The sequence below is a fragment of the Tachypleus tridentatus genome, chromosome 9, assembly GCF_004210375.1.
Source record: "Tachypleus tridentatus isolate NWPU-2018 chromosome 9, ASM421037v1, whole genome shotgun sequence".
Lineage (NCBI taxonomy): Eukaryota > Metazoa > Arthropoda > Merostomata > Xiphosura > Limulidae > Tachypleus > Tachypleus tridentatus.
This window is the reverse complement of record NC_134833.1, coordinates 103467262-103483011: the sequence shown is the minus strand read 5'-3', so window position 1 is coordinate 103483011 and position 15750 is coordinate 103467262. Positions and strand designations below refer to the sequence as shown.

At 32.8% G+C, this 15750-nt stretch overlaps 1 protein-coding gene across 2 annotated transcripts; it reads left to right on the top strand.

The window, feature by feature from the left end:
* The first annotated feature begins 2095 nt into the window (after positions 1 to 2095).
* On the top strand, positions 2096 to 4017 carry LOC143225936 (uncharacterized). Of its 2 annotated transcripts, XM_076456188.1 has the most exons (3): positions 2096 to 2226; positions 2641 to 3392; positions 3737 to 4017. In XM_076456188.1, exons 1-2 carry the CDS (start codon positions 2215 to 2217, stop codon positions 3382 to 3384), a joined length of 756 nt encoding a protein of 251 aa, XP_076312303.1. In that variant the 5' UTR covers positions 2096 to 2214; the 3' UTR covers positions 3385 to 3392; positions 3737 to 4017. The 2 variants fall into 2 exon arrangements, with proteins under 2 accessions (XP_076312303.1, XP_076312302.1); XM_076456187.1 differs by having other exon boundaries at positions 2641 to 4017.
* The last annotated feature ends 11733 nt before the right edge of the window (positions 4018 to 15750 follow it).

Below are 15750 nucleotides of genomic sequence, written 5' to 3'. Positions count from 1 at the left end.
TTTGTGCAATAAAAGAAATACTCAATTTTTACTTTCTAACCCATGAAAATACACTTGAATGATATTAATGCTTGGAAGGATTCCACAAGTATTTTAAAAGGTTAACATTTTTGTAATGTTTTGAAGCTTTGCTCATTTTCAAAACTCCTGAAAACATTGCACGTTTCTTTGATGATTTAAACCTTCCAAAAATATATAAGAATCATAACAATTACAAGGATTTTTAGGAATAACTTAATGTTCTGTAAAGTTTTTTTTCTCAAGTTTTATCAAACATACTATTAAATATAATACGTAGGAGTTTTGTCGGAGAGAATGACCCGGCATGGCCAGGTGGTTAAGGCACTCAACTCGTAATCTGAGGGTTGCGGGTTCGAATCCCCGTCGCACCAAACATGCTCGCCCTTTCAGCCGTGTGGGGGCGTTACAATGTGACGGTCAATCCCACTATTCGTTGGTAAAAGAGTAGCCCAAGAGTTTGCGGTGGGTGGTGATGACTCGCTGCCTTCCCTCTAGTCTTACGCTGCAAAATTAGGAAAGGCTAGCGTAGATAGCCCTCGTGTAGTCTTGCGCGAAATTCAAAACAAACAAAAGCCTCGGAGAGAATATCCTAGAAGCACTCTGGTTGTAACAATCTGTACTGTTACACTAAATATAATGTTAAATGTAATACGTATGTTACAAGGGGCAAATGTTACAATAAGTAAAAATAACAGTCTATAGCCAATTGACTGGGCATGATACTGAGTATTTTGAATATATAACACTTGGAATGAGTGCTGTAATAAATGTCTCAACACTTTCAGCACAATACATAGTTTTATATATTAAGCTTTTCAGAAGTTGAATAACTCGTACTATAATTCTCATGAGCACGTACGTTGGATATTAGTATATCAGTATTATTTGATTATATTACTTAATATTTCCGGCATAAAAAAATCCAAACTTCTCTAACTTCGGTGTTCTACAGACTGAACGTGCTAATGATGAAAGGGTATCAATGTTTATGTAGTCTTCGAGGACTACTATCTTCATAAATATACAAAATAAATAAAAAAAACATCTTAGAATTTTCCTCTTTTGAAGAAGTCTTTCAACCATCTTCAGGAATCATAAGTGTACTTAAAGGGAAACAGTTTTTTTTTGTTTGTTTGTTATTAAGCACTAAGCTACACAAGGGGACGCCTGTACTCAACCAACTGGGGTATCGAAACTCAAGTGTTATCGCTGAACCAGCGGTGGGCAAGAAAATAGCAACATTTGAAACAGTAAAAAAAGAGAGATTTATGGGTAATCTCTGAGAAAATACATCTGAGAAAATAAGTAAAAATTATATCGTTTTTTATTTTATATTTTGAGATCTAACTGAAAAAAACAAAAAAAATCCCGAGTAGACTTATATTTTGAAACGATCTCTCTGGCCATATAAGAAAAATATCCTAATTATGTGAGTATCTATTTTAACGAGAAATTATAGAATGGACTACATTTCCTATGTCCAATGCTGGGAGTCGAACCTTAGATTTTAATGTTTTAAGTTCGAAAGTTTACTTTTGACCCACAGAGTCACTTAGAATCCATTATGCAGCTTTAACTTAACAACATATAAATTAAATGTGGTTTATAGCTTGTGACTTTTTTAACGATTTAAATTTATATCGCTTACACAAATCGATTTTAAGTACACAGTAAATTACGTAGTCGTGTTTAAACTCTTGGTGAGATTTTGCTGAAATAATAAATGGTTTAAAGTTGCAGACACGTTTCTATCTGAATCTACATCAGTCAACTACTTTCACACGATTCTTTTAAAAGATAACACACCCTTAGTGACACAAACTGTTTTTTCTTTTTATCGTTTTTATAAGGAATCGAAGAAATTAGAAAACAAAACCATGTCAACGTTATAATTTTATAAATATGAAGAAACGTTGTTTAACCAAAACGCTTTTTACAGAAAGCCACATCTTTAACGGACGATAGTAATGACGTGATCCATTCCAAGTGGTGCCCTGAATTTCATTGCGTGTCATGAGGTGTACTAACAGGGCGAGTGAAAGTGGACCGGTTCTTGTAATAAAAGATCAACCAATTCACTTTCGATTTTCGCTGACCTGGTGAACCACTTTCTTGCTTTTCCCAACAATGGGCTTAGACATATAAAAGGCAGATTTCTCAGGTTAACGTCATTTCTCTCCTGTTTATGAAACCATGAAGTTTCAGGTGAGTGTGTCGTAAACAATTCAAACACGCCCTCGAACTTACGAAGGTTGTTTAACAGGTGCATCACAGCTTGATAGTTCAGTGTGTGCAAAACAATTACAACCAAATAATGAAATGTCTTTGTGTCTGTTGAGTCATTTGTTTCGGATTATTCGAACAATTTTAAATACGCAACGAAAAATTTGAAAAAAGTGGAAAAATAAATATCCTGCACATATTTCAAAATAAATGTTAAAAAATGTATAATACTCAACACAAAATAACACTAATATAAAGCGCACTTGTTTAATCGCCTACACGAATCTTGAATTTTAACACTATTATAAGTATTGTTTACGTAGTAAAAGTAAGAGTATCACATCGCACGATATTTTTTACACTTAATATACTAAACTATAATTTGTTTCTTTGAAGGTTGCTCTCCTCCTTCTTGCCGCTGCCAAGGTGCTCACTACTGAAGTGAAACAGGAAACAGATCCTGTTCCTGCTGTCTACCCTGCTCCCGCTGACAGTGCTGCTGGCTACGCTGATTACGCCAAGTTGAATAAGGATTTAGGTGCCAAAGGTTACTCGTCTCTTGCCGATCATGCCAGCTATGGAAGCGATGTTAGAGGAGCCTCTGGTCTGCTTAAAGATGCCGCTTTCAGGAATTTAAACGCGTTTGGTGCCAAGAAAGCATCTCACGACCAATTTCAAGACAAGAATGTTTACTCCAGAGACCGCGGGTACGGCTATCAAAAGGCTTATGCCTACGACAAAGTGGTGTCCTTCCACGACGTTGACGCTGAAAAGGGAGCTTATGGCAGCAAACAGGGCCTAAGTGACGATTCTGCACACAGTAAACTTGACTCCTACAAACGTTATGGCCAAGGGGCTTTCGGTGGACACGATCTTCATGGTACTTCTGGTTACGGCCGCCAAAGACAGCTAGGCATTGGCTACGCCAAGCAGGGCTATGCTGGAAGAGTTGGAGCCTACGGCTACCAACCTGAATATGGTTACGCTTTCGTTCCCTCATTCAATGGCTATGCCCCAGGATTTGGTTCTGCCTTCAGTTATGGTCCTGAATCAGCCTACGGCTATGGTCCTGCTTTTGCTGTGGCTCCTACTTATGGTTATGCTCATGGAGCGCCACAATTCTATTCTAGTTACCACTAAGTATTTAGGTAAAAGTTAAATATTTAGTGTTTTTCCTTACAGTACTGTAAGTATTCCTGAAAAATAGCTGTTATTATAAAATATCGTGCGCCATGAGAGTAGTGGAATTTCCCATAAGGTATTACATTTTCAGTCCGCTTACAAATAAAACATAACATGTTCTTAGTCAATTTCCAATAAGACATTACATTTTCAGTCCGTTAACCAATTGAAATAAGATATAATGTATTTCATTTTCTATATTTTGTCCATAAAACATGGAAAACTTATTTTAAATGTCTCCTTTGAAAACTGAATTTCATTATAATTTTATTGAGCAAAATATTATAATTTGGGTTTTTATCTTTTTCAGACGGATATATATATATATATTCTTTAAGAATAAAACGTAAATATGACATTGGTCCGACAGTGAGGACTTTCTGAAAATCGCAGGAAAACAAAGCCACAAATCTTCACATCCTGTCAAATAATCATCACCTTATTGCATCTGCATATTTTCCAGATTGTTACTTATTTATATAAATAAGAGAAGAACTTGCTCATATTGTTTATACAAACTCCTTTTATATAATTCTACTGTCTGTATTCTTCTACGTTCCTGTAAATAAATGTTTGTTAACCTTCTTTTAAGATCAACTCATGTTTGTCTTTGTCTTTACAAGTGTGCTTTTAACAAAACGTGACTTTAGTAAGAATAAAAGGACTAAACATGAAGTAAATATCCACATTAACATCATGTTATAAATTTATTAACAAACACAAAATTCAAGTTATATGTCAAATTTATGAGTATTTCCTTTTTAGTATGCCAGCTTGCTTTTCTTTGGTTCCTTTTGGAGAAGTAAAAAACCAAAAACGGACCTGGCTTAAACGATATTTTTGATAAATAGTTACTCAGAATTATAAATATCCGCACCTTTTTTGAATCGTTTAAAATAAGATTACTTGCTCACACCTTAATTTTACAAAAAGTAGATTTGTGAGATTTAAAATTGGAACAATTTTATTGAGGTAGAAGCGCGAAACGTAAATTACATTTGCTGTTTGAATTATGAGAAATGTTAAGATTTTTCTTCTATATTCCAATAGTTCACTTTAAACTAGAAAGTATTCTGAGTTCACAAGTTCTTCTGTCATCTATGTAATTCAATTGTACCTTATTTTCAAATGCAAAGAAAAGTATCTCATAAAAATGCAAACTATCCAACAAGACACTGATTTTCCAATTGAATCAGCTCCCTTACACATATAACCTAAAACAATGTTTCTCAGCTTATTCCAATATCATTCACAACAGCTTACTCATCCTATTTTGAAAAAAAAAAAACACATAAAATGGTACTAAATCAAAGCGTAAAATTCTTTATTATGACATAAATGTTCATCACTCTACAACAAGAATGAAAACAATATAAAATAAACAAAACCTCTGAGTGAACCATTCATCCAGTTGAGAAGCATTGACTTAGTCTGTCCTAGAGTTTACTTATTTACTTATTAGTGAGTCAAAATTGTAATATTGAAGATGAAGAAGTTGTTTTGAAAAAGAAGCATTTCGTAATGTTAGTTATGTAAACTTCTGTGGAATAGATACATAGAATCAACTGAAATATTTATTAAATTCTGATGTGAAAGTTAAAACGTGGTCAATGTTACTATTTCAAAATTAACGTTTTATACACTATCTAGCTAGTTTAAACTGCAAACTATCTGTAGGAATTATACATTATTTCTGTAACATTTTAGACCTCGATTTTATATCTCTAGTCATCCGATCTTTGTAAATTGTAAATTGTATAGAGAGCCATTACAGATTATGACAACGCACGTAAATTAGTTACCCTTTCGTTATGAATTCCGAATAGTTCTGAAATTATAGCATAAATACAATGTATATAAATAGATGTATGTGCCTCATACGTAAAAGTAAACCACACCGGCTGGGATTGTAAAATGCCTCCAAAGTTTATTCCTAGCTGGAGGGGTATGTTCTCTCATTTTTCTGAAGACAAACATTAAAATGAGAATCTTAAACTCTTGTTATTTACTAATAGTATAAATTACTTCCCTCATACACGTTTTGTTGTTGCTATAGCTTGTTTGTTTATAATTATGGATAAAGCTACACAATGGGCTATCTGTGCTCCTCCCACTTGGAGTATCGATACCCGATTTATAGCTTTGTAAGTCCGCAGATATATCGTTATGCCACTGGGATCTGTTGTTATCTCCTTTGTATCAAGACACCTTTTACAGTATGTCTATAATAACTGGTTTGTTAGACAGTGTAACCTGTGTCTGTTGTTTCTTTAGAACGTTTTTGTTCCCTTTACATCTGGTGGTTACTATTGTTCTATCCTCCACCTTTTGATCATTAGAACGTTGTGCTCCACATGTACTGGTTATTTAAAAGGCTGTAACCTACATCTGCTAGTTATACATGTTGTACCTTGTATGTACCGATTACTCATAACGTTGTACCTTATATCTGCTGATTATTTAGAACGTTGTACTTTACATCTGTTGATTATTTAGAAAGATATACTCTGCTTCTGCTGATTATGACATTGCACTATACATTTGCTAGTTATTTAGAACATTGTACTATAAATTGCAACGGATTTACTGTTACACATTTATTTTATTATCATTGATTGTTTCAGTTTAATATATATTTAGAAATGCTTGTAAAGTATGTTGTTAAATATCTATTGCAAAAATCTCGCCTCTTCTCTAAATCTGTAGAAGATTCTCGAACGCAAAAATCAATAATGTGTGATCGTGTGTATGTGAAATACTAGTAATCGCCAGTATTATTGCAGATGAATTTTTGAGAATCTCACCTAATGAGTAAAAAAAGGTAGCCATTGCAACACGAGGGGAAACAGTTGGTATGCTACAGTAAGTATGCTAAATGTCTCGGAAGCTATAATTGTGAGAAATGCTTATTATTCGGAAAACTACAGATATTTGGCAAGGCACGCTTATAGATTTCAAACATTACAAACCGTTTAACTTCGGACGTTTGTATTTCTACTAGGACATTAAATATCTTTGTTGGTAAAAGTCAGCTTGTAAACGGCGTGGGGTCAGCCGAGACTAGGCAGCTAGCTAGCTCAAACGAAGTGTAACAATATTAACTTAGAATAAAGTCGTTGGTCGTGGACTTAGACCGTCAATAAAATTTTTGTATATAAGCCATTTTTTATAATAATGGTTGTTATAAATTATGTTGTTGTTTGTATATTAAAATATATCTGTGTTAAAAAAGAAAATTGTGTGTATCACTCTTTTTGGCAAATAAATAAGTATGATACATATCGACATTCAATTAACTTCTAAATTAAAATTTCCGGCTATTTGAAACTGCAATACGTTAAAATACGCAAGATAATAAATCAACGCCTAGTCCAAGATAAATTATAATACGTAATAAAATTTACTTGTTATTTAGAATATTATATATTTACTAATCTATTGTAATCTGTTAATCCTTTCGAAGTATTAGCCAGTTTCTCTCTTTACTTTTAAACGTTCTATCTTTGGTTCTGTCCTAAATCTTTTCAACATTTCACTCTAGTACTGTTTTGAGTTTAAAATGTTAGTCTTTATTACTTTCCTATTTTATTTAACCGAAATCTGTCCTCATTCTTTTGATGTCGTGCAAAATTTCTATCTGACTTTGTAACTTAAATATATTCTAATATTTTGTATGGTGTATTATATTTCAGTTGATTCTTTAAACAAATTTACCTAATTTTTATTGCTACCTTGCACACTTAAGTTTTACACACACAACTGGATGTTTATACGCTGTTCGTAATCCTATAATTGTTTGTAAAATCTGTAACTTAATTTTTTTAGATTCTGTAGACGTTGTTATCTACATTTTGTCTCCATTCTCTAATTTCTCTATTCGTGACTGGTAAGTTATTTAAAACATCTTTCTCTAGATTAAAGATTTTATTTTGTTTAACCTTTTTCTGTAGAGTGCCACCTAAATGTAGTCATTATTATATTATTTTGCTTAAACAAAGTCTTAAACATTTTCATAATGTATTAAACATTACAGTCGGCTGTCGTTATTTTTTTTCTTTATAAATAATACCCTGGCTATTGCTTAAGATGTTGTTCTCTATAGGTCTGTATTCTTTATTTTTTGCTATATTCCAGTTCTTCCGGTATTGTATTCTGTTTCTTTGAGCGTTGAATTTTTTATTTCTTCTGATTCTTCAGGACTTGTATCCTGTCCGTGTCTTGGTCCTTCAGTAGTACCCTGCTTATCTCATATTTTAGCTATCTGTTGGCTATTTTCTTGATTTTCAAATAATCTAATCAAGCTATTTTCTGGTTTGTTTTTAGCTTTTTTTTTTTTTGTCTTTCATACCCAGATTTTTTTGTTTATTCCTTAGACTGTACACTATAATTGTGTAATGACTATTAAGATATTATGTGTTTAGTTTCTTAGAAACCATACGATAGTTATCTACTGGCTCTTTAATTTTAAGATATATCCTGATTGCACAGTATATCTTCAAGTGGTTTATCTTAGTTACTTGTTACTTCTTTACATAGTATACTCTGGTTACATATCAGTTCCATAGATATATCTTAGTTATATACTAGTTTCGTGAATCGTACAATTTAGTTTCTGAGTTTTATAGTTTCTGTTGTGTTATGTTACGCATTATAATTTATCCCGGACGAGTCTCGGACTTATTATGTTACATACGTTACGTATTACGATTTCAAATAACCGGAAATATGAATTTGAAATTAGAAGTTAATGAAATTTTGATATGTATTAAATTTAAGATATTTGCCAATATGATTGATACATACAATCTTCTTTCTTAACACAAACATATTTTAATATAAAAACAACAAAATTTATAATAGCGGCTCTTTCAAATAGTTATTAAAAATATTGTTTTATACACAAGAGTTTTACAAACTTACAAACTATACCGAGTCATCTATCTAGTCTAGAACTGAATATTTCATCGATGGTCTAGGTCCACGACGAGCAAATTAATTTTAATTTGACAATTTTACACCACACTTAAGCTAGCTAGTTTGGTTAGCTTCACGTCACTTATAAGATTACTTTTTACCGACAAAGATATCTGATATCCTCGTAAAAATACAAAAGTCCAAAGTTAATTCACTGAAGTTGAACGGTTTGTAATGTTCAAAATATATAAACGTTCCTGGTCAATTCCTGTAGTTTTCCAATTAATGAGCGTCAACTGCAATTATATCTTCATTAGACTTATAGTATACTGGCTGTAGCTATTCAACAAAATAAAACTCTCTCTTTGCCCCTTTTATATAGTCATTAGGAGAGATTCTCGAAAGTTTAACAATGTTCAGAGACACGTTAGTGTTTTTGTAAACCATATATTTTTTATTCTTGCTCTCAAGAATCTTGTAGATATTTAGAGAACAGGCGAATTGGCGAAATACATATCAAACATACATCCCATGTATCAGACTGAAACAAACGCAGGTACTAAAATAAATGTATAACAGTAAATCTGTTACAATTAGTTTTTTGTTGAATCTCTGACTGATATTTTTGATAGAAATATTAAGTTATTTGATTGTTTACTTTGGACATGTGATAGGCTCAAATTAATTAATATCCTCAAAGAGAGTTGGATGATTCAACTTTATAATAGGAGGATCGAACTGGATAAATCACGCACTAAACTGGATGAGTTTTAATCAAAGAAAATAATAAGACTGAGCATAGCGTTTGAAGTAAAATGAACAATCTTTATTTATCAGTAAACACACAACACAGTGAACATATTTCTATAGGATAAAAGGCAGTCACCTTCTACCGGGTCTATCAACCAGTTAAATAATTTTCTTCCCTTAAACTGGCTTCTCGTCAGCAGACACACTTTAGAAAGCCAGTGGAACTGTGTGAATCAAATTCTAGTTACTTAAAAGGAAACGTTAGATTTACCCACAGATACTAACACTAACCGGGTGGCTGGTCATTCTCACTCAGTATAAGAGAAGCCTTAATATCTAAGCATCATTTACTTTACTAGCGAGGAACGCTGTTTGTCGTAGAACTTTTTGCACAACATTCATCATTGATATTGATAAGTAGCTTACAAGAGGAGTAAGTTTTATCTCAAGGGTACAATAAAGGTAACTTAAAGTAGCTTAACAGTTTTTTTATCACGTGTTAAGCAAAACTGGCAAATATATATATATATATATATAAATTAAAACTTCACCATTAAAGTAAAACCATAGAAAACGCATGATATGCTTGCTTACACAGACATAATACTGTAAAGTAATATTATAGAATTTTGATAAGATAATTCTGATGATATGAAGTGTAATTTATCTTGAATACTATCCTTTCATATTACTCTAAGTAATTAACGTATCTAACTACTCATTTTTATCACACGTTCGTAAACTTTACGTTATTGTTGTTCTTTTGCTTTGTGTGTGTGTGTGTGTGTATATGAGAGTCTTATCACTATACAATGTTAAAATAGCTTTACAAATATCTTAGATTTTTTAAATATCTTTTTCTTAATATTTTTGCACACAGTTGAGTTTTATTACTTGAAACTTTATTTATAAGTCAATTTAATCAAAACTGGTGACAGCTTCCTCTCTGACACATAGCTATTAGAACATGTATAATTTATATTGAATTATATGAGACCTACGAAACGCTCTAACAAGCAGGCGATAATTGTTTGTCCCCATATGCCTGATAGGAGACCAGATAATGATAACGAAAAATAAACTCTATCAATAGAAACTAATTCATTATTTCCCCGCAAGGGAGCAGAAGGCTGCTTGGAAGATACATCGGTTTTAATAACTATGAACGAGAATATTGTCTGTTTGTTAATCAGCAGACACTAGAATGATGTCACATAAGAAACGCTTAACGTTGCAGTTTGTGTTGTCGTGACGTCATTGAAACGTGAGCACGCCATGAATCATGAGAAGAGTTATGTACTCTGTACACATAAACCTCAGAGCATGAGATAAAAATAGTTCTTAATCTTAATTTTGGTTTTATTTACTATTGAAACAGAACTCTATCGGGAACTTTACGAAAATACCTCTAGTTAAAATATTTTACCCGTACGATTTATTTCTCACGATTCTGATAAATATCAGTGTCTCGCCTATTGTAACCGAGCAATACGCTTGAAGAATTATTATGTTAAATTACTTGCAGCAGGCATAACGCAGATAACACATTGTGCAAACTCAAGTCTTAAAACATAAAATAAATTAGAGTAAGTAAAAGAAAAAAAGATCTTATGAAGTGAAAAGCTACCTGATTTATAAGAACTCAAACAATTCATGGTTATTCAATTATTACATGTAGGCCAACAAAGCCACCTATTTTAGCTATTAATAATACAAGTGGACCCGGCATGGCCAGTTGGTTAAAGCACTCGACTCGTAACCCGAGGGTCGCGGGTTCGAATCTCAGTCACTCCAAACATGCTCGCTCTTTCAGCTGTTGGGGCGTTATTATGTGTCAATCAATCCCACTGTTCGTTGGTAAAAGAGTAGCTCAAACGTTGGCGGTGGGTGGTGATGACTAGCTGCCTTCCCTCTAGTCTTACACTGCTAAATTAGGAATAGCTAGCGCAGATAGCCCTTGTGCAGTTTTGCGAGAAATTCAAAACAAACCAAACCAAACAATAAAGTTTATTATTCCAACTCGTCGTTTTTAAGGTCTACAAACAAAGGTTTACAGAAGTGCATTCGGACATTTTCTTCGCTTATTTGTGCTTGTTGAGCATGATCTACACATCTTAATACTAACGTATTTATGATCAAAATCAAGATTTTGAAAGAAAAATACAAGTGATATTTGTTTATTGACATTTGCGATACAGTTTTATTATGAGAGTTTCGTGTAAGTTACGTTAGATGTCACTATCCTGTTTTAGCTAGTAATTTTCATGTTGACATTTCTTGCAGTTCCACAGGGATTTTGCTGAGCAGAGGAAAGAATTACAACTAGTTTATTTAAGACTGCATAGGTGACACTAAAACAAACATATATTAAACACAAAATTAATTTACTTAAAAAACTGCTTCAAAATACCTCAAATTTGTGTTTATTCTATAATAGTGGCTAAATTCTTTGCTGTGTGTGCACAGGATCAGTTCAATGTTGACTGTAATTGAAATTCACTACGTGTGCTTGAAATGTGTCAAGCTTTAGTGAAATAGTCAGTTGTTCACAAAAATATAATACATGTAGCATAAGTATTTGTACTCAAGATATGTGAATCGCCGGAGTGTTATTTTCTCTAGCCATTCCTAATTTTGAATTAATAGACTAGAGAAAAGGTAGCTAATTAACACCACCCATGACAGTTTGCATATTGCATTTATATAAATTCTTCAAAATGCATTTCCAAAGTTTTGTTTTCAATATATATGTTTACTCTATATGGTATTTGCTATCCTGTCAACCACTTTGCATTTATTTACGCTTGTGTTGTTTTTATTTTAAGGCGAGTTCAAGAACAATCATCAATATTTATTGAACTTTTAAAATGTGATTAACTCTACATTGTAAATTATTTCCATATCAAGAATAAAGATATTATTAATTATGCTTTCTTAATGTAAATCAACTTTTAGATTGAAAATCAGTTGCAACGTTGCCAAAATATGGCACTGTCATTAAAAATACGATCTGCCATTATGAGCGTATATTAATGAAAAATGCATTAGAGCCTTTAGTAATAGATACTAGGCACATACAAGCAGTTTAAAGTCTTCAAGATAATTAATGTTCATGTCTGTGCAATAAGATACCCTAGATGTCATATCAAGAAGTGAGATTAATTTGGTTAGAATAATTGACATTTCGAACTTTAAAGATGCACAAGGATTTGCACATAAATGTACTATGGACTAAATGTCAAAAACGTGGTGTTCAGTACAGTGGGGAAAAGATTGTTCCTTACAAAGAAGAAATCAAAGTGTATTTTTAACCTTGGTCAGGTTGATGAGACTACAAAATTTCAGCTGAGAAGATATTCACACAGTTATCAACAATATACTAGAAGTTGGCAAAAGCGAATTGTTCCAAGTTTGCATTGATATCACCAAAATACCAAATGAAGCTTGCGCTAGTGATAACGCTGCTGATTTGTAGATGTCAAGGTTGACACGTCTCGATGTAGCCAAAGAATACATAGATGCTCAAATTGACTACTTACCTAGAGCTGTTAGAGAATTTAGCAATTACGAACCAGTTAAATATTTAAAAGAACGCCTCCATTAAACCAAAGAACTGTTCTCTACAGACCAGTAAGTTTGAGAAATGTCTCATAAGCCTTCAGTATATTTTTAAGTATGGAATTTTAATGCTTAGTTTATTCAGTTATTTTATCGGTGCATTTTCTTTATTTAGTTTGAATTTCGCGCAAAGCTACACGAGGGTTATCTGCGCTAGACGCTTCTAATTTTACAATGTAAGACTAGAGGAAAGACAGCCAGTCATCATCACCCACTGCCAACACTTGGGCTGCTCTTTCACTAACGAATAATGGAATTGACCGTCACGCTATAGCTCTTCAATGTCTAAAAAGACAAACATGTTTGGTAAGTCTGGAATCGAACCTACGACCCTCATATTGCCGTAGCCTCCTGGTCATGCCTGGTTCTTGTATCTTTGTTATGGAACTCCAAGAACTAACCAAACTCCTACGTATTTTGATATTAAGCAAAATTTTCTTACTTACATTAGCATCTTTATGTGTGTGTGTGTGTGTGTGTATATATATATATATATGCATGTATTGAGCTTAAAACAATATATTATGCCTCGTTACATTCAAATCTACTGTAACTTACATTCAGTTCCATATTTATACACCTTCTTTTGCTCGTGGTTGTTGCCATGAAAAAAAAAAATGTTGTTTGCCGTCCCTGATTTTGAAGTGATAGACTAGAGAAAAGGTAGCTAGTTAACACCACGCACGACATATTGTAGGATACTTTATCCGAATAATGGTATTTGAGCGTTATTTATATGGTGCTCCTAAGCCCCGAAGGGTAAGTGTGTTTTTGTTTTTTCTCGCAGTAACCGGATAGGAGCTTCAGCATTTTCGATCAATAGTCCGGCATGCTATCTTTTGTGTAACCTCTGGAGAAGTGAAAACGCAGGTTTGCGAATTTAAGCTTCATAAATTAACATTCATTCGAAAATAACATTCATTTTTTAACAAATGGATCTTTAACAAATCGGGAAGAAAAAATCTCTTACTTATATCAAATTATTATTTCGTTTACCACAATGAACATATTTTTTATTATTACTATGTTTACAAACAAAAATACAAACAAGCTGAAGAAAAGAGAAGAACATTGATGTCAAATGAATTTTCATCCTCATTCATCTTGAATTTATATGTGTGAAATTTACATCTTTTAGTCTCAAAGGTATGTGCTGTGATCTTTATTATATGCATTGCGTTATGACATTTTAGAGAAAAAGAATATAGGTGGTGGAGATAATGGATATATTTTCGGATTCAACGTACAGGAATTACTGTAAAACTTTCAAGACCATAACACCATCATAGCCCTGTCTTATTAACTTGGCAGAAGTCTTGGCAACAAATATTTTCTTAATGCGTTTTTCGTGTTATACTGATCTCCGATTGATAGAAGTGTCACAGACTCGAATGAAATACCTTCCCCCCATTAGTGAGCAGTACTTATTATGCTAAAGTAAGGGTTTCTAATCTCGTGGTTGGCACAGCTCAGATAGCTCATTGTGTAACTATGTGCTCAATAACAAACATAATATATCACAATCAGTCGTTTATCAAAAATATATCAAAAGATGTGAAGAGTTTTCTTTTCTAGCCAACTGGCTTTTAGGTTTAAGCGAAACAGGAACTCTGTATGAGGACTAATGACTGACTTCACATTATGTCGTCTTTACAAAATATTCCATTTATTTTTCCAAAAACCATAAATCATATTATTTAAACTCATTTTGCTTCTTGGTCTTCTAACACAACGTTATGAAACAGAATATGAAATTTAAGGAAAGAATCTTCATTCACTAACCATATAAGCAAACCTCATAAAGTATTGAGTTGCTATTTCAGTACTACAAAATGGTTTCTATGAAGTAAAAGCATGTTTTGTAAAATGACTGAAAGGTCTATCGATTCTAACTAGATTAAATCATTAGTACATCAACTCATTGTAATTTGACCTGTAATTGAAGAAGGGTGACTAAAGTTAAATCAACATTTTCAATGAATACAACAAACCAGAAAATTGTAACTTTAAGTTAAGCGTATCTTCATAAGTTATGAATACGTTGAAACAATCAGTTTCAAAGAACAAAAATAAAAATATGGATAATGTTATAATTATACAATTTCAGTTTAAGAGTACTAAAGTGGTCAATTTTCTTAAGTGACCATCAGTAATATTCTATTCTGTTTTTCTTGTAGCTCAGAAGCTCAGTGGTATGTCTGAAGACATAGAAGGCTCAAAACCGGCTTTCGATATTCTTGGTGAACACAGAACAAATAGTCCATTGTCCTTAACTAGGAAAAAAAATAAATGAAACTTCTCTTACAAAATTCAGAAGTAATTTTCCTTACTCAGTATAACCACCGGTACAAATTCCTTTCTTTAGCCATATGACTTTTGCAAGAAAACTTAGCTTATAGATGGAAGTAAAAGTGGAGTAATGAAACTAATCCTATAGACATATCTAGCAACCTTATCGTACTGTTGTGTAGACTCCTGATATTCAGCAAGTCAAGAGAGTTTTTATTTGTTTCACATACAAAATGGGCTATAAAATGTGTGTGATTTTATATGTTCTCAGCGTTTTAAGGTGCTAGAGAGCAAAATGAATAACCACCTCATATTTTGTAATAGTTTCTGCCGCCTTCGGCATAAAAAAAAGCTTATTTTTTATTCATTTATTACATGCATTTAGAACTGGTACGTAATCTAAAGGAATAAAATCGCTATCAAGAACATTTAATAATAACATGTATAGGTTTTCAGCCAAGCTTTGCCACTTGAAACTGTACGCGAGTGTTCACCTGACAATGTCGAAACAAGGGCGGCTGTGCCGACTGGTGACTCGAACGTAGCGAATCACGTGATAGATACGCCCTGAACAAAATTCTACCTAGATATTGCCCGTTTACTCCTTTTTCTTTTTTCGCCAAAAATTGCCGAAGAAAACTGGTTTGTAAACTTGCAACACAAAACGTTTTAAACAAACTTACTTGAATCAAATATCATCATAGAAGAAAAATAAACTATTTGTTGAAATTGTTTAAAATAAGCCAAGCTGTA